This window comes from Anticarsia gemmatalis, chromosome 7 (assembly GCF_050436995.1).
Source record: "Anticarsia gemmatalis isolate Benzon Research Colony breed Stoneville strain chromosome 7, ilAntGemm2 primary, whole genome shotgun sequence".
Taxonomy (NCBI): Eukaryota; Metazoa; Arthropoda; class Insecta; order Lepidoptera; family Erebidae; genus Anticarsia; species Anticarsia gemmatalis.
The window spans coordinates 7,128,915-7,149,642 of NC_134751.1; the positions used below are offsets into that span (position 1 = coordinate 7,128,915).

At 34.4% G+C, this 20,728-nt stretch overlaps 1 protein-coding gene across 1 annotated transcript in view; it reads left to right on the forward strand.

Moving 5' to 3' along the window:
* The window catches only part of LOC142974447 (semaphorin-2A-like), a 54,370-nt gene that overhangs the window by 31,401 nt on the left and 2,241 nt on the right, over positions 1-20,728 (forward strand). Inside the window, exons 2-13 of the mRNA XM_076116773.1 lie at positions 5,089-5,176; positions 8,040-8,091; positions 9,363-9,533; positions 12,204-12,474; positions 13,169-13,399; positions 13,635-13,780; positions 14,556-14,671; positions 15,752-15,906; positions 16,214-16,403; positions 17,065-17,340; positions 17,547-17,681; positions 18,529-18,637. Coding sequence (XP_075972888.1) covers positions 5,089-5,176; positions 8,040-8,091; positions 9,363-9,533; positions 12,204-12,474; positions 13,169-13,399; positions 13,635-13,780; positions 14,556-14,671; positions 15,752-15,906; positions 16,214-16,403; positions 17,065-17,340; positions 17,547-17,681; positions 18,529-18,637 — 1,940 coding nt within the window. The remainder of the gene's footprint in view (positions 1-5,088; positions 5,177-8,039; positions 8,092-9,362; positions 9,534-12,203; positions 12,475-13,168; positions 13,400-13,634; positions 13,781-14,555; positions 14,672-15,751; positions 15,907-16,213; positions 16,404-17,064; positions 17,341-17,546; positions 17,682-18,528; positions 18,638-20,728) is intronic.

A 20,728-nucleotide genomic window follows, 5' to 3' on the forward strand; every position in this document is an offset into this window, starting at 1 on the left:
AGCGGTTTCTTCACAGTATTTTCTTTAAAGATATCAATGTGGTGTGAGCCAAGCGTGCGGGAACTCGGACAGGACAGATTTACGAAGACTGTCGTTATCTCCGACCGCATCTCGGACCGGACCAAGGGGCAACTGAAACACAAAAAGAATTTAACACACTGCTCTAGGTAACGTAACCATTGAAATCACGAGCGCTCGAATAAACGAAAACTCGCTCTATAGACATTATCCACCTGCAATGTTCGTGGCCATTCCCTTCGAGTTTAAACAATGATAGGGGACAGTATAGCAGACGCTTAGTAAAACGTTTACTGGAGAATTGTTCTTTTTAAGTACACAGACAAGTCTCTCTGCAAGTCGCCGACATCGTGTGAGCTCTTTGTAAATACGTAGACTTTATTTGAACACTGCTGGTGTCTGATTTACTTTCGGGTTTCGTGTACTGCGACGTTAACCGGGAGTTATGGGACTGTTTTATTACCTATGTAAATTTCTGCTGCGTGTGCGTACGTACCATTGTGTTTTTAAGTACAAACTTTATGTCGATTCGTAATAATAACAAATGTTATAATAATACAAACAAATCGCTTTGTTGGCGACATTTTTTCTAATGTTTATGTTATTTTGCATTTCTTTATTCGTTTTTCATAGTTTACTCTTTGTTAGTTACATAACAATAGTATAACACTTAACCTAAGTTCCTTTTGGACCCATTAATAAGACCTCTATGAAAAGCAACCCTGGTTAATTATAAAATATTGTCAGTTACAAAAATCATCATACTCATTTTGAAATTTCATAAGCGCGTCAGTGAAACTGCGGGCAAAAGCTATTTAGTTTAACGTGAACACGCGTGCATAATACGAATAAGCGCTAATTCGTTCATTTTCAAATACACGGTGATATTAATACACTGGCGCGAATAGGCCGTTGTAACACACATGAAATACAAAAGAAAATAAAAAAAAGAATATCTGTAGCACAGCTGCGTTCCGCACATTGTGGACTGCGAACCATACTTACATATTCTCTGACTTCATCCTCTTATTTTAAAACATTTACTTGTAGTCTTATTGCTGGAACTTGGTAACATAAGTAACTTTATTCTCTCCTTTAGTAGTTCTTAGTTTACTTATTTTAGTTGGTTTCGACAATTCAGTTGGCTAGATAATTAAACATATTGTTTTAATAGCCATAGCCAGTTGTGCTCACCGGTCGGTAAACGATCTGTTGGTTAAGCAACCGTTGGCGCGGTCATTCTATAGATTTGTGTCCGCATAGTGGTATTGGAACTGAGCGTCGCCGTGCTTCGGAGGGCACGTAAAAAGTCGGTCCCGGTTGTTGCCAATCAAGATAACAGTCGTTAAGCCATGTCAAAGGACTTTCGGGCGGCTTGAACATCTTTGACACTAGGTTGACCACTAACCATACGATAGATAGTATTCTATGATCATCCTTCTATCCTATTAATTTTATAAATGCGAAAGTTTGTGAGGATGTATGTATGTATGTATGGATGTTTGTTACTCTTTAACGCAAATGCTACTGAATTGATTGGGATTTACACGGGAAGGGTTTCCACGCGGACGAAGTCGCTGGCGGCCTCTAGTAAGCAATAATGACTGACTAAATAAAAATAAACAAATACTCATTGTGAAATCAGAATGAAGAGCAGAGAGCTTATTTGGTTAACATACGTAATCGAAGCGTAATCTTGTTAAATAGTTTTATCGCGGGTGGCGATATTAATCGTGTTATTACTGAGAGCGTTGGCCTGTTTCATAAGTGCTAAAGATAGTATGGTCGGTGCTTGTTCACACATTGTAATTGGTATAGCCTGTAACTTCTAATTATATTGACCACCGTATTAGCTTTTTTCTCGTGAATAATTTATCATACCTATTTTATTTTTAGGTGTCGTACATTGATAACTGGTTCAAAACGGCCAGTATTTTTTTCTGACATGCGTGCTTAGATATCTATTTATAAAGAACATTGTAAGAATTATTTCAATATTGACATTAAAAGTTAAGTCCTTAATATGCATATTTTTTAAATCTTTATATTTGATCTTTTTTCAATCAGAATGCACAACGCTGGCCAGATGATATTAATGAGTGATAAAAAAAAAACAAAAACAAAAGATTTAATTTGGAATTAGTAAAACAATTATAAAGTAAGCATTTTTGGGTTGGTTTTGCTTTTAATTTTTATGTGCCTTTGAAAGCCAAAGAACAAAATAAATGGATTCTATGACACTTCTCATATATCATGTGGTAAGTTCTAAACTGTAATTTTGTTGCAACAAAATTCTTGTAGGTATTGGCATAGAAAGAAGACCATAAGGCCTACTCTATACAAATAATACATAAACAATAACATACAAACAGCAGTGTGCAATCGTAATGAAACGTCTGAAAAATATAGGTAAGCAATTTTCCCGGAGAAATACAAGTTTATAAACAGGCCGGGCATGTTTCCACGCAAACAGTCGGCTTCGCCAGTTTACTTGTTGCGGTATTTAACCCTCCGATGTTATCTGCATAATGCGGTCGTCACTGCCGGCGTCGCGATACCTCACCTCGTTATTATGGATTTACATTTTAACCGCACTTGCCCGTATTGCCTATTTGCTATAAATTAATTTATTAAAATATTTATATCGCTAATTATTGTGAATAATTTCGCTTGGTTTATAATAGTAATTGCGGGAGAATTTGTGGTAGTCTTTTGTACTCGTTAATTACTCGTCATTGTGAAGTTGACACGTGTTTTTTGTATAGGTATACCGTTTTCCTGATGATCGGTTTACACTATTCTTGTAGTTTTATCCCAACTATTTATGTTTCTAACCGAATAGAGAGCATTCCTATTTGGTCAGATTGTACTCATTCCCGTAGTTCTAGAAAAATATGAAATGCAAAACATCTGGTAAATATACAACTGTTTATAGATATTGGCTGAAGTTATCTCTGGAGTGTGTTTAAAGCAGATACTTAAAGATCCCTATTAATAGTGTTGCACTCAGTGACTCCTTAGTGAAGTTATAGGTAGCGGTTAGTTCTACAAAGATTTATGGATGCTAGTGTTAGTTTAAAACTAATTCGGAAACTCTGTGGTTCGTCTACTTAGTAGTTCTATTTGTAATATGTTAGGTTTGGCACTACCTACCCACTTGAGTAATTTCGATGTTACTGAACTAAAATTAATGTTTATATTTTTAAGTTCGTCGCAATAGATAAAAGTCCTGTTTGTTGAAGTTGGTCAAAATACATTTAAGAGAATCAAATAAAAACTGATTGCAAAAAAGCAAGCTTCAAAGTCAGTCTAAGAAAACGAATTTCCTTTAGTAAAATTAAAGTAGGTAGTACACTACACGAAATGACCTCATTTTACTTAATTTATTTTCCAATATGAAAAAAAAATATCGCTATGTATAAAAAACTTTATGTTTCAAAGAATTTTCTATTTCTACGGAGATTTCATTTTATAAGGAAATTGATTCTTGCGATCGGAAAAATACCATTTAAAAATAAATCCCTTATTATCGCGTCCGATACTGTCGGTGGTCGCAGGCACACTCTGTTGCTGAAAGAATATTATTCTCTGATACGTATTGTGATATAGCATGGATTTTAAATTAATTATGAGATGATCGCTTGTGTCCATACAACAATGGAACGTTTAGTTCATTAGATGAACAAACAATGAGTTCATTAGCGTCGTAATTGCTGCGGTCTCCAGCTGGTTCGACAAGCAGGTGTCAACATGTATATCATATGACTCGCTGATCAAATCATGCCCGTGTGTAATAATTAGTCTTTATTTGTACGTGATTCCACCAGGATTTCCCAATGTATCTACTTGGATCCTGAACATTACCTTCTATCGTGGAATTTGTATTAGAGGAATAAGATTTTCCTAATATCTTAACTTGTATAAATCGTTTATCAGAAGCTTTGTTTCTTCAAGGCAAACATTATTAAATTATTATCAAAGTCAAAGTCATTACAAGTATATAACAGGATCAACGTTGACGCTATGAAACTCTACATAGTGAAGTTCAAAAAAATACTAAAAGGGAAGTCCATGTCCCACCAAATCTTATTAATAATAGGAACAAAACACATAGCCTTAATTTGAATCATGGTTAAGTAGAGACGGTTTTAAATGTTACGATGAAGCAGGCGTTATTGTCACGTGATCTTGCGTGCGCGCCGCTCGGACCACCTGCCAATAATCACGGCTATTCTTACCCGTAGCCCGCCACTTATAATTACTAACCGTCTGAAATTGCATACGGCCATAGTTTTGTTTATGGAAATCATCTAACCAAATAGCCTCTGTTATCAGATTACATGGCTTGTTTACTAAATAAATTGGGACTTACCTTTTTATTTTGACCGGTCCGTTTGCCGTAAAGAGTAATACTTTGGATTTTAGTGTTCAAGATTATGTTCACATCACACTATGGGCTCTTTTATGTTTCTCTAACTATCGTGTTGTGCGGTATCTTTAATTGACTTCAAACTAATCGAAAACTTGTTAACAAATACAATATAAACATGTAATAAAGGGAATTTAACATTCTTGTGCCCATAATATATTGCTCACTGGCCGCTTGAAATACTGTTATTATATTTCCAATTTCAATTCTTATGTTAATGAAGCAATATTTAAAATACATTGCATAAACCAACTTTGAGAATTGGCTTTAAAAGTTTTATGATTCTCTGCAGGCCATAACATGTTTAAAAGAAAAATTCTAAAGATATTTGAAATTGGTTGTACTTGGTTGTAATTAAATAAATGTCGAACTGAATGTTTATTCAAAATATCTGAATTCAAACAGTGATATTTTGTAATGGCTCTCTAAATAACTTTGTTGAAATATTTAAAATATTGTTTGAAAACATAGACGCAAATTGACTGAACTATAAATATTAACGATAACTGCACTAGACTGAGCGCTGCAAATAATGTTGACCCAAATACTGTTCTTATTTTATAACAATATGACAGTTAATATGAGTAAATTCTTAGAAATATATACCTACATTTATTAAAATAAATCTCTCTTTGTTTCAGATCATATAAGAGAATTCTCATGTGGCAGTCTGTTCTACCGCACTTTGTACTTGAATGAGGAGAGAAATACACTTTACGTTGGTGCTATGTAAGTATATTTGCTTCTTGAATGCAATTTTATAACATAAATTGTACACGTGTTTGTAATATTATACGTAGATGGAAATGTTTATACTGCGAACACTGGGGAAACAGAATTACTCTACGTTCTTTGATCATAAATAAGCAAGATGTAATTATGCAAGTTGAAAGTAAATAAATACGAGAATCTGGAATACATAGTCTCTAGCGTATCACTTGGAGTTATAAAATCTATTTCTCTACGTTCGTCTTCTAAAATTTAGTAAAAAACCCGTGGTAAAGATACAAATCAATAACATTATTAATAGAATGTATGCCTACGATGTTTGACTTAAGATACGAATCTAGAAAACGTATCGGGTAGCAATTAACATGAAACAAATGACGTACCTGCTCATTACAAAACAAATAAAAATACTTTTCCATACATTGTACTATTTTAATTGCTCGAATTAGACTAAGCATTTTTATCAGAAAATACATTATAAATACGCGGTTACAATTGTGGTTTATTAGTGTTGTTAGTGGCACAACTGCTCGCCATCATTTTAATGATTTACCCGAGGGAAATGGGCCCGAGACATGAAACGGTATTATCCACCAATTTCTGTCAACATTTGTTTGTTCTTGTTAGTTTTATTTTCTTGCTGCTGCATTTACATTGCCAGAATTTTCTGCGCCTAATTTCGTATGGTTGGGGGTAAATAGTTACTATAAACTTGATTAAAAATTTTGTCTACATCCAAAATATGTAATGTCTTATTACATTTTGTAACAATTTAATACTGGCAGTGTACACATTGCCAGAATTGAATCTGGGTCCCAGTTAAAATCAGTAATTTAGCCTGCTATAAAGTATTTTATGTGAAATGATAACTTTTAATTTCAGATGGACCTATGATGTATTTTTTTCGATATAAAATCTTTAAGAATCTTAATACTTTATTTAATTTTACGATTTTTACTGATTACTAATTACTAATCGTTGACTTATTGTTGTTCAGATAAACTTTAAAACTGTAGTTTAAAGTAATTGTTCATCTTTCTTGTCTAGACAGCTATCCATCACGTGTCCGTTCATATATTCTTTTACATTCCCCAGGAGAATCTTTCAGTACAAACGTAATGTAAACGTACAGTGCATTAAGGGCCGCCGGCTGCGCATTAAAAACGTTCACTTAATTGCATTCTTTATAAAAACAAAAACAGTTTGATTAAAAAATAATTAAGGGATCTACTTTTACTCCTAAATACCTATATTATTTCAAATGTAATTAAAGTTTATTTAACTTAAGTACAACGAAACATGTACCTAATATCTATTGGATATAAAATAATAAGTACCGATACTTACCTATTTTATGTAAGAAAGGATTACGATTATAATTGTGTTTGTGACTCTCATGGAAATTACAATAACTTTTGATTGCATATATAAAACATATTAAATAAAATATTTTGCGTAATTCACCTTCCGATGAATTTTCAGAAAAGCGAACACGTTTTGCATACTTTATCAAGCTGCAATGATTTTGTAAAAAATAAATCTGATATTTGGTCGCTGTGGTAAAGTTACCAGCCCATATGTTATAATAATTTTAATAAAAAGGTTGAAAAAGGACTGTCATATTTACGTCAGAATTTATTATAGCGGTTATCCAAATATTTAGAGAATTATAATGAATTAGAACATGGACAAAGCTATAAAAGTTTTTCTTAAAATTAGGTTTTGTAATCTTAAACTTAATCAGTTTTGAAAAAATATTACAAATCTCATTATATTTTCCAAAATTGGTTCTCCTGATTTGAATTTAATGAAATATGGAGATTTTGTGCTTGAATTGAAATTTCACACTCGAATAGCGCTGAATGTTTTCTTAGATTATAAAGTTTTTAATATTTTAGGCCTCATTTGTCATTTCATTATTTTAAATCCTACTAACCGTCTTTTATAGAAAACGTTTTAGACATAAATATGTAGTTTCGATTCATATTAAATAGATATCTAGCCTAATTTATTATAATCCTAGAATTAATAAACGTAATGGAATTGTAATGTATAAAAAATATATAAAAATATTTTACAAAATCCGTAACCATTTCACGTAGCGATACAAGAACGTCTATAAATCTCGTACAATATACTACTTTCAGTTTAACAAATGCGAAGAGTTTCCAATTTATTTTGCTCATAAGTAACCGATATTAGCTTTTGAAATGAACCAAGCACAGTGTTGAGAAACACGCCTCTTATATCGCTACAAAAGACTAGCATTTGAACATAATAATAATATGTATAATAGAATACGGGAATTAACCGCAACCTGCGCCGAAACGTTAGGCATTTTAAGGTAAAATGCGTGTTCGTGTTAATTCCCGTATTCTATTATACATTAAACATGCAACGCGCGAGTTTAAAAGTTATAATGATAATATATTATTAACATAAACAAGAAACAATTAATGACCGATAAAAAAGTCTGCAAAATGTCAATAGAAACCTAATCAATTCTTCTAATAAAGTGCTCGTTAGTACACGACAGAGAGTGTATGAGAATACCATTGCACAGTTCCATTGCATGTACAAAAAAAACATTAATGTTAAACGGCTAACAATTCTGCATAATTTACACGATTCGTTGAGCAGATAGTGGACGTAAAAAAAAGGAACACTGTCTGTGCATATGCTACCCTCGCCCAGAACGACTGGCGCTCATTCAATTCCAACGTGGATTGTCTTAGTTTTGTTATTTGAATACGTAATGCAGCTAAGAAACTATTATTATCTTAGGGGACTTCTCCCACTGGATTAAGGCGATTATCATAAACAATTTTATTTAAATGATTCTGAGCTTTTTACTTTGTTTCAGGGACCGTGTTTTCAAATTAAATATGACTGATATTAGCCAATCACATTGCGAGGTAAGTTTCATTATTCATTATATAGACAATCTACTTTAGTGCATAAAAATGTCACCCTAAATTTTATGTTGGAGACTTTTTTATAAAGTGAAATTAACCCCTTGCTTACGGCTGCTGAATTCAAAAGAACACTTTTATGGCACTACACTGGATTTTTAATGCATCTTGCTTTCATATAAACTTTTTCTACGTTTTCACACGTAAGTGTCATTAGTCTTTTGACGTTAAAACTCTTGTAATGTGGTTGTAGAAAAGAATGTGTTGGGTTTCATATTTATGCCACTTGTGTAAAAACAAGTAGGCACTGTAGATATCTTCGTTTAAATTAAATAAAGCGTTATTCGGTGCCAAAAGAAGAAAATGAGTTTCTATACAATTTTCAAGGCAAAAGGGTATTTGGATTATCGGGTTTTGAGATTGTGTTTAATATGTAGAAGTGTTTATTACTTTGTATACATGAAAAAAATCCCGTAATATTTAGTATTGGGAAAAATACAATGCTAACTGTGCGTACAGTGTTTTATTCATAAATAATGGAAAATAAAAATGTTGGTGTAAATTTTAATGTATTTGGTCTTACGTGGGTACATTTTTTTGGCTCAGAGCACTTTGTTTTTTCTACCATAACCTTTGTAGCCCTGTTTTTTAAAAACTTTTAAAATAACTAAATATAAAATTATATTACATGAAGCATTGAAAGCTTAAAATCATGTTAAAAAGCCCAGAAACACGATGTTAAAGCCCACTCATTAAAAACCACAAACCCAGTAACATGAATCCAGGGCGGGTTCAGACTAAATCCCCTTTTAAAATACAGGATAACATCAAGTTCAATGACATTGTTTCCACCTAAAACGATAATGTCAATCTGGTTGTTATAATATAGCATTAGCTGGCATCAATGTGATTAAACTGATATAAATATTATAGCAAATTGTAATGTGCACACATTGTTTCAAATAAATAATATTCGAGGATCACTTTTATTCACGTAAATACACAGCAATAGTATCTAAAATATAAAAGGTATTTCATTTTTAGCAGCAGTAGTTATTTTTTTCTCTCACATTCTGTGTTTCCCACGTGATGAAATTCAATTTTGTTATTTTTATCAGCGCCGGTGTAAACACTATTATATTTTAAAATAAAAATATGTGGTAAACTGAAGACGTGGGGAAACTCTAGGAAACATTTTTTTTAATCCCGGAGAACTGTGTGACGTCACGATCCTGTAACATTAATAAAATGCTCATTAATAAGTATGTTTGCAGCGAGACGCGTTACTTTTAGAAGCGGGTAATGTGGCGCGGTGCGTGAGTAAAGGCAAGTCGGAGCCGTTCGAGTGCCGCAATCACATCCGCGTGCTGCAGCCACTCGGCGACGGAGAGAGACTCTACGTGTGCGGCACTAACGCTCACAGTCCTAAAGACTGGGTGGTCTATGTAAGTAGCTCCAACTCTTATTTTACACAAGTTTTTCTTTAAACTGTACGCGAGGCAAAGCCTTTATACTGCGAGTGCACTACAAAGTGCTGTCAATAGAGTTTTCCGATTTTCTAACCCAGTTTTTAACTTAACTGCTGTATTTATAGCATAATTGTCTACCCATATACGAAGTATTAATACACGGTCAACTATCCTACTATAGGTATTTAAACTAAATAAGGTATCTATGTAAATTGTTCGTTGAGTACTCCACTACAAGACCTTCAATGACTGCCTATTATAATAATTATTAACTTTAAACTTAATTGTTAAACCGCTCATTTCTTTAACGACAGTTGGTTTTATTCTAGGTCAGTACTAAATTACTAGACACGCTCTCATTTTAATCCTTCAAATCGTAGAAATATTATGAAAAATATATGTCTGTAGATATAAACCGAAAAGCTGTAGCTTCGTCTGATAGCTGATTAAATATTAATGCACCTCATGTTCTGGCTTGTTAATGGATTCCCATTTGGATCTAAACTTTGACAGACAGACAAACAACGAGTTTCGGCCCCTGGTGTGCTTTTTGTTCTATCAAGCTGTTAAAGTCGCTTCATGCAAAATATATTAAATTGCTAATATCGTTGCAAAAGATTGAAGATATGTTTTCTTAATTACATTCGTTATTTTATTACTTTGAGAAGTTTGTAAGTGTCATATTACCAGAAGAAACAATCCAAAATACTTTTTTGAATTATAAAAATATAAGAAATAATATATAAGAAAGAATAAGAAATAAAATATATAAGAAAGAATCTATAACGCAATTTATATGCTTAAGTTACCTCATCTTAAGTTGCTTATAACTAAGAAAGTCAAAGTCTAAGAAGTAGGCGGGTGTTTCCGTTCCCTTTCGAATATTACTTGTTACATTTGTAATAGTTGAGAGCTAATCTGAGCTTAGCCACTTATCATCCTACGCAAGTCGTACTCACAGCCGATTGACTAGCTAATGGGCCTCATTTATAACCAAGCTACGCCCAAGTCTAAACAAACTACAATACTAATATCAAATATTTTACCTTAAAGTATTTTAACTGATTTAATTTCTAACCACAGCTCTTTGCCGGTGGTTAATTAGTCTTTTGAATTTTAAAATCCATGTAAGAACGTATCCTAAAAAGCTTAAAAACAATCTAAAGCGTTCGTCTGAAACGGATCTCATCCGAAATTTATTAAGTGTTTATGAGATTACCTTAATTAAACCGCAATTAATTCATCCGTCGCGTCGGTCAGACAATTTATGAAGATTTAAAATACAATTTTAAATTCTTACCTCAAAGATATCAAAGATTCTTTCTATTTTTTTAAGCATCCAAGTTTTGGTTCGAGGTTAAGGCTCCTCCTTCAATTCGTGTGTTCTTATATTCTATTTATAGCTTGCATAAATACTGCCTTTTCAAACAGAATAACTAAGTCTGAATGGATTTGGACCTTATTAATAAATAGTTACAACAAATGTTGGTAAGTTACGCAAACAGAATTAATTTTCGTATCTGCATAAAATAATGTAGGTCAGTAATAATTCACTTCAAAATGTGTGTTACCAATTAGTACAGTATTTGGATTTAACGCTTAACGTTATTTCGGTGCTAAGTTCTACGATTCTCATTAGTATTCGCCAAAAGTGAATACATTAAACTGTCAATGTAAAGGTAATAAAGATTGCGTTCTTATTTTTAATTATTTTAATGGAATGTAATAAATGACAAAGAGCTCGAGACTTAGTTAAGAACAACCCCGTGGATCGATCTCTGAGATAAGCTACGCTTGCCGCGGTTAGTCTGTGGATGGGTGACCATCTTATGCATATCGAGTTCTTCCGTGTTAAATTGTGGGTCCCGGCTCTCATTTTCAAAGATCTTTGACAGTCGTTAACAGAAGACAGAAGCTAAAAGTCTGACAACCAGTCTTACCAAAGGGTTTCGTGTTATAACCCAGGTAACTAAGTTGCGGAGGTCGGATAGGCAGTCGCTTCAAATAAAATACTAATATTCAGCTACATCCGGTGAGACTGGAAGCTGACTCTAACAAGTTTGGAAGAAAGGATAGGCTAATGAAAAAGAAAATGAAATATAATAAATACCTAATATATATACTCGAAGTTAAGTTGTGAAACACTGCTTGCTCTACGTTGTTTGTGTACAATAGTTGGTAAGCTTAGCAGTGGCTATTTACGATGCACTAGGAGCCTCTGATTTTCTCGTTGGACAGTAGCGTAGTGTAGCAGAGAAACGTTGCGTCACTTGAAAACTACAATAGCATTAGCAACTAATCCAACTTTACTCAGAATAATTATACTTGAGTAGAAAGTAGTAGAAAATACCACAAAGTATTGTTTTCTTATTCTTATTAAAAATAACATCTACCGCACTAAGAATTGCTCTTGTGTCGCGGGGACTTTTACAAACATACAAGCAACGGACACAAATCACAACCAGACGCGAAACAATTATTTGTGGATCGCACAAATAATTGTCCCGTGTGGGAATCGGACCCACGATCTCCTGACGCAATGACTTCGGCGGCGGCGTGGCGACATAAACCACTACACCACGGAGGTAGTGATGTGATATAAGCAAGCATTTTGTTTATATTAACATTTCTTTTTTCTTTGTGCAGTTAAACCTGACCCATCTACCTCGACACGAGTATGTGCCGGGCGTAGGATTAGGGGTGGCGAAATGTCCCTACGACCCGGCGGACAACAGTACAGCAGTATGGGTGACGGACGGCAACCCTGGAGGTCTGCCCACGCTCTACGCAGGAACAAATGCTGAGTTCACTAAGGCTGACCCTGTGATATTCCGTAATGACCTCTATGACTTCAGAACTGGCCAAAAGAAGTTCAATTTTAAGAGGACGTTGAAGTACGATTCTAAATGGCTAGACAGTGAGTGTTAAGTTCAGTTTTATTTTTATTTATTTGGTTAATTGATAAACGTACAAAAACTATAGTTCGCGTTGTTTGTAATGAAACAGTTCCATTTAATGAGACTAATCACCCAGTAGAGATATTAAAACTGCACAAAATTTCTACTAGGTAATTTGTCACTGGATAACATTGTGTTAAAAATAAGCTCGTGTAAAAAACAGATTGTGCAAATGTTTTTTATTATTATTTGTGATGGATCAAAGCTAACTAAATGACTGTAAAATGTTATCATTATTTTTTGCTCATTGAATACGCAACATCCCAGTGTAATATGTAAAATCTCAACTTTATTGGATAAATAAACCTAGGGACGTTCATTATATTAATCGGGATATTGGGTCTTTGTCCCTTATTCCGTACTTTCTTTTATGAGACTACGATAAAACCTATAGGTGCTTACTCTTTATCGTAGGCACATAAAAGGAAATAAAGAAGAACCTTGTACAATGTCTGACCTGTCAGCTAAACGACCCGAAATAAAAGCTTACATTTTTATTAGTTATTGGAAAAGTTAAAGGAGAGAATATTCGAAGACAATTCGGGACATAAACAGCACACACAATCGCCAATGAACGGTGTCTGTAAACATTGAGACTATTTATGAATCAATTAACGTTTCGTTGGACTTAAAACATGCTTTGTTTTGTCGCAGAAACTAATTTCGTGGGTTCATTCGACGTCGGCGAGTACGTACTATTCTTCTTTAGAGAGACTGCTGTCGAGTTCATGAACTGCGGCAAGGCAGTATACTCGAGAGTGGCTCGAGTCTGTAAACAAGATACCGGAGGAAAACATATTTTAAATCAAAACTGGGCCACGTATCTAAAAGCACGACTCAATTGTAGTATACCAGGAGAATTCCCCTTCTATTTCGATGAAATTCGTGAGTATTTTTGTTATTGTTTTTGTATTTTGTTAGAAATTACTTTATCTTAGTTTCAAGCGACTATTTTAGAAATCCCAAACACGAACCGACATTTCAATATCCAACTTAAAACGCATACGTGATAGTAACTCTACCTTTTTCGAGTTTAATGGTTTCATTTGGTTCGAGCAGTTTATCTAGTAAACGTTTTAAAGCCAGGCTTTCAAGAATAACCCTAAAATGTTTGATACAGAGAGCGTGTATCAAATGCCGGGTGAACCGAATAGGTTTTATGCGGCATTTACGACGGGAGCCAGCGACGGACTGGTTGGCTCCGCTATATGCACTTACACCATGGACGATATACAAGAAGCATTCGCCGGGAGGTTCAAAGAACAGGTTAGTGCTGCAACTTCCTTATTGCATCTTTTGTTTTTAGATTTATGGTTCTACCTTATAGTTAGCCAGCGTATTCAAGCAAATTGCGATTATAAATTATTACGTACTCCTTTCTTTTCCGCCACGTATCTATTTTCAGACGTAGTAACGAGAAATTATAAAACGATTGCACGGTATTTTATTTCTAATCAACATTAAAGCTTTAATCGAGTTGCCATGCGGGGAGTCAGGTGTCATAAGGGTACTGATATCTTTGCCCCACTTAATCGAAAACATATAAATAGGATTTTGTAATCAAGTCTCATACGTGGGTGTGTTTGTTTTGAAACTCGGCTTGTTGTTATTAAAGTATTAATACATGCGTATTAAAAGTAATTTCCTTTTGAAATTGTAAGCTCTGAATTAAACTACTTCAACAATTACTGCAACGATACAATAATCAGTTCACGTAAGATCTTGCATTTCGAGATGCCTGTCTAATCTTATTAGACAAGTTAAGCTCTAATTAATACGGATAATATAATTTGAACTATCTGTGGATCTTGACGTGGTAATAATGTATGAACATATAATGTTATAATACACTAGCTGACTCGCGCAACTGCGCTTGCGTCACATAAGAGAAAAGACTATCTAACACTGAAAAAATTTTTCACATCGGACCAGTAGTTCTTGAGATTAGCGCGTTCAAACAAACAAACAAACAAACGCTTCAGCTTTATAATATTAGTATAGATAATACATAATGCATATTGTACGGTGTTTGATTTGTTAGGCGTCGTCAAGTTCAGCGTGGTTGCCGGTCCTAAGAGCGCGGGTGCCGACTCCTCGGCCAGGCACTTGTGTCAACAACACTGAGGCTCTGCCAGACAATGTTCTAAACTTTATCAGGTAAGTGCGCTAATATAAACTTTAATGTGTCTGGTATTTGTTTGATATGAACACATACTATCGTAAAGTTGTCCGTAAAAAGAATTAAACTTGCAATAAAAAGCAACATATGCAAGCAAATTTTATACATTTAAGGTTTATTTAGACGTAAAATTCCTCTTTCATTACTTTTTCATGACAATGCGAATCACAAACGAAATATTTGTAAAGCTTATTTCAACACTTTAAAATACAAATGACTCTCATTCACACATCTGTATGATTAATTGATGTGTGAAATTCTTGAACATTTTCAAGATACCGGTAATCTAGAAGTTTAATGTTGCTCTCTGGAGTATAATCTGAACAAGGTTAGAGTAGTTAGTTTGACGTACCTCTTAAATTGGGTCACATACTAATTGATGGCGCGAGAGATTCGTACTCCATTCTAATTTGGAGAACTTAAATCGCTTCTACATATTTGGAAACTCCCTATTAGTGTTGTGAAACTAGTGGAATACTGATTAGAATCTCTGAACACTTCAAAGTTGTTCTTTATTCTTTGTATGTCTCTTTTTCTGATTGTTTCCTGGTTTTTATAATTTAATTGTTCTGCAAGAAATTCTCAACAACAAAAGACAAGTTTTATTGTCAGTTATTTTAGTTTTATTGTGAATCCTCTTAGTAAGTAGTTATAGTTATTAAAAAGTCACAACAAGCTGGAAGAGTCTTGTCGACTAAGATTTGAATGAAAGCTTTATTTTTTAGTACAACTTTAATGTCTTCCTTGTTTAGAAAAAAAAATATTAAAACTGTACCATGGCTTTTAGGGCTCCTTAATTCTAAAATTCAATATACATTTAGGTAATGTATTGATATGGTTTAAAATTACAATATTGATTACCCATATTTCTACCGTATCAAGCAGGTACCTCATTAAGAGCGCTGTACGAACATTGTAATGCCAATGACACTTAACTGCCCTTATAAACGTTTGATTTACGGGCGACGGACGGTTCCACGTTCCGTTAATTACATTGATATTGACATTCGCAATTGATCAGAAGTGATTGGATTCAATTTTCACAATCAATTACCCAGGTCTCACCCCTTAATGGACTCTGCGGTGCGTCACGAAGGGGACGCGCCGGCTTTCTACAAGCGGGACCTGGTGCTCACCACAATAGTCGTCGACCGGCAGTTCGTCGACATGCTGGGCGATGACATCACTTACACCGTCTTCTACGCTGGCACCAGTGAGTTATTTATCTTCAGCCCTGAATTTCGATCACAATACTCATACTTTAGATTAATGTTATGCCTATCTAGGTTACCCTTACAAATATTTAGGGTCTCGCTGACTCATCACTATTGAGAAACGTTTAAGAGGAAGGCTTAGAAAAGATTATTGCGAACGAATTTCGCTTCTCAGTTCTCTAAACGTATAATGTACTTGAGGTGTATTTCTATAAAATATGTTAGCTAAACCCAAACTTTAGACAAATCAAAATGCTTTCGTTTATTGAAAATCAGCGATCTTTCAACAATGATTATGTGATATAGGTGCTGGTGAAGTGTACAAGATAGTCCAGTGGGCTGGCGGCGGGGGCTTCGGCTCCCGTGTGGCGGACGTGTGGCGCGCGGCGGGAGACGAGCCAGTGCGCGCGCTCGCACTCTCGCGCAGACTGCACGCGCTCTACCTCGCCACTGACAACCGACTCAGACAACTGCCGCTTAGAGCTTGTGCTCATCGGTAAGTTTAGTTTTAAACTTCATTTTTTACGCGCCTACACATTAATGGAAATTATGTCACCTTCGTTTCTTTGTCACCTATCTTTTTGCATTGCAGTTAAATGTTTATGATGTTTAAGCTTAATTTATATTCGAAACCTAGTGTCTCTACTCTTGGTAACTTTTGCAAAACCACTAGTATCTCGTCTTTCATTGTGAAAAGTTTGTGAAAACAATAAATTCGAAATAATTATTTTGATTCTAAAATTTGTAATATGTTAGAAATAGTTATAACAAAAGTGTATGTAATTAATAACACGTGAAGAATCCGTAGAGATTCATGATTCACGCACATTCTAGTAAATATACGTTCTAAGAAAGAGATTGGGAGCTTCCTCGTAAAGTCGTACCAAAAGTTAGCAATAGATTCTAATTTACAAATCTCAGAGGTGCAAACATAGCGAGTTCTCCTAAACAAAGATCTACATACATTGTTGGTCCTGAATAAATGTAATGTAAGTCTTGTATGAAATATTTTCCAGAATTTTTCACTGACTTTAAATTTAACTAACGAAACTAAGTTACGCGTGGAGTTTAGAGCCATTTAATCGTATAAAAGTACGTTACATTTAATAAACACCAAATGCATGTTTCAAAAATTGCTTTGTTCTTTACCTAAACAGTTACGACAGCTGTGTTCGATGTGTCCTGGATCCTTATTGTGGTTGGGACAAGGAAGTGGGCGCGTGTCGTCCTTACAGCCCGGGACTGCTTCATGATGCGACCAACTCGACGCCCTCAGTGTGTGAAGCGAGCGCTCCACTCAAGACCGTCCGAGCGGGCTACGGACAAAGTGTCCACTTAGCAGCTTTCGGGAAAACGCCGGAAGCATTAAAAGATCAACACGTCATTTGGTATCATCATTCAAGAGAGAAAGGAAGATACAAGATCAGTTTCAAGTAAGTTATGCCTTCTAGTTGAAGTGATCAATTGCAATTGTTAATAGCCTTTAACCGGATAGTTAGTTTGATCCTCGCCAGCCAAATTGATGAATAGCTTCATCAATCACGCTCATTATTGCAATTGATCGTTTTGTAACTCTGTTATATTTGCTATCAAGTTCCGTACGTAGATTAATCTTTAAATCTTGTTTGAATTGTCTTAGTTGGGATCGAGTTTTGCAGACTTCGGAGCGAGGTCTGGTGTTATTATCTGTGACAGAATCAGATCGCGGTCGATATGAGTGCTACTTTGGTCCTACATTGATAGCCTCATATAATTTGGACATCGATATACACAGGTATTTATTTTGTTATAATTGTTATATTTAGTTCGCTACGCCGCTGCCATTGCGTCGGGAGGTCGTGGGTTCGATTCCCTTACGGGACAATTATTTGTGCGATCCACAAAATAGTTTTTGGGTCTGATTGCCCTCAAAATAAAAATACCCGTGGCACTAGACCAAGTGCGGGAGTTGTCTTGAAAAAAAAAGAAACTGGTCGAAAGGTCATATTTTATGAATACATATTTATTTTATCATCATATGTTTTCAAGTTATTGCTACTATATCAATAAATTGCATGCTTGATTTATTAATAGTATATAACCTCAATTAACGTTGCATTACGTATGATGTAAACCTTCATTTCTGGAAAAAATACAAGTTCATGATATTAGATGGGAGGGATGTCGTGCGACCTTTGCATGTAGTTTTCATAATGAACACTTCAGCCCTGGAACATTGGAGATGCAACCTCGACATACTGCCACATATTTGCGGAAAATGAAGTCGTTTGACGTATTTTCATTCTTTATAAAAAACGTGAAAATCCACACATAATCCTTGAATGTTAATTCTAGCTGACCCCCGCAACTTCGCTTGCGTCACAAAAGAGGTCATAATTTTCCCTGTTTATTGTAACATTTTACTGGTACTCTGCTCCTGTTGTTCGTAGCGTGATGTTATACATGTAGCTTATAGCCTTCCTCAATAAATATGCTATCCAACTCTTAAAGAATTATGCAATTCGCAGCGGTGCGAAATTAGCGCGTTCAAACAAACAAACGTTACAATTTTATAATATTAGTAGATAGGCAGGAGCTTCATCTTTACCTTCTTTAAATACTAACTATTGTATTTCTTACAGGTGTACCCAACCAAGTAAATCGCAAGAATATAAGCAAGTTTACTCAGACTGGTGTCACGAGTTTGAGAAGTATAAAAGCGCTATGAAGGCTTGGGAGTCGCGGCAAATGGTAAGCATTTCCTAACTATACTATAACTATACAATAAGTCTATCTTTTGGCAACCTATATCTTGCCGTAAGTATGATTGTCTATGCCCGTTAAAGCCAAAACTTTAGATTCATTTAATTATATTAATAACATTCCATTGTCCACTCCCCTGTTCATTGTTACAAACAATTTTCACCCGATTTATTTCCTATACATATGCATTTCAGCATGCAGTCCTACATGAAAACTAATGGCATATGTCCAGGTTTTATCGTGCGCGCGTACCCAGAGCTCGTTAATCTTGTTTTCAGTCTCTTTCAGGGTTCAGTACACAGCTTTGTAAGGCTAGTTGCACTTGAAACCTTACAGACTGACTATCACCAAACATTCCATTTTGTCTATTTCCTACATTTTTCAGTACATTTGCGCTGGATTTTCTATTCCACGTCCGTCAGTCATTTGTTTGAATCATTTGTCGGTTGTCTCCTTTGAAGTGCAGTCTACTTACAAATTGCCTAGTTGTCCTACTAAGAATAGAACAATAGAGCGTGTTCAACTACTCATAGTCACCATTACCTTGTCAAATGTAATATGCCTGAAGTATTTTTATAATGGTTTGTGCTACAACACTGTACTATATTGAATGAAAGTAAAGCCGTATTACATGTATCAGATTATGTTGTTTCCATTTAACTTTTGTATATTTTACCAACAATTGATACGGTGCTCATGTATAGAATACCGGATTATGCAGAATGCTGGTTAAATAAACAAATAATATGTTTTCCGCATAAATGGCTTATTTGATTACGAACAAAAATAGACAGAGCAATGTAAAATTAAATAAATTATTCATCCATTTTTTTCTACTCTAATAGTCTTAATTCAAAAGGCTTTCAATACCGTCCAAGCGGCTGTTCACTATTTACGAAAATTACTCCTTAAGTAACTTCGCACTAATTTAAATCGCAGTTAATCTTTTACTGGGGTATTAAGAACTTTATAACAAACTTTGGTAAATTGGATACATCAAAGTTTAGAACTTTTTGCCTCTAAACATAGACTTTTTAAGTCTTTGATATTGGCTAACTCATTGAAAAGTCATCATTTAAACCTGTTTCAAACATCGCTTTCAAAGAGGTTTTGCGAGCTAATTTTTGGTGGTGAACTAATAAAATGGCCATAAATTATGAGTTTACGCGTAAAAAGACGTGCAAGAATTGTGATAGTTTTTGCATTAATAAATCACGTTTGACATAGCTGTTTTAATAATTATAATATTTTTCACGTATATAGTAGGTATAGTATAGGAGTTCAATAATAATAAATGTGTCAATGGCAATTATAAATATAAATAATGTGAAATATAAGTACATTTAACACAATAAAAGAAGGTGTAAGCAATTGCTTAGTATTTCACTTAAAAATGCCGGTTTACGTCATTGTTAGTTATTTAATATTTATGTATAATAACAAAAAATGATTTTTTAAATAATCATAGCCTCTAGAGTCCTGCCGTTAACGACTGTTATCGAATCGTTCTAACAGCACGTGTTTTATTTCCAAAACTGTGCCTTTTATTATAGTCAATTTACTAGTTTTAAGTTAACAACTCTCCGGAATGAATAGTTAATGGCATTATAGTGCGTAATTACTCACATTCGTGTCGACCCAATAAAACTTATAATACTTTTACACATGATTTTTGGTACCTATATGAAAAATCCATGACCCCATTCACGTATTGGAAAATAGGTTTTAAGTTTAAGCGACATGGTCTAGATCGCCTTAATGTTTTTCACATCATAAATGTCTATCATCTTTGTGTTAAGACTACGATCAAAGATCGAGGGTGATGTAATAACAAAAAAATTGCTAAGCTTGAACGAGAATCAATGGGCAGATTTTTGTATGAACGCGAGTAGTAAAAGATATTTTAGATATAAATTTAACTGGGGTCATAAAAGGTGTTTTATCGAATAAGCCATTTCGTCCTTTTGCTCTCAAGTTCATTCATTATACATACAATGTACATATAAAACTATTTCAAGAAAACCTCTTAAAACGATTGCGTGTCGAATTCTTTGTTACTGTCTGCTACAAAGAACAACT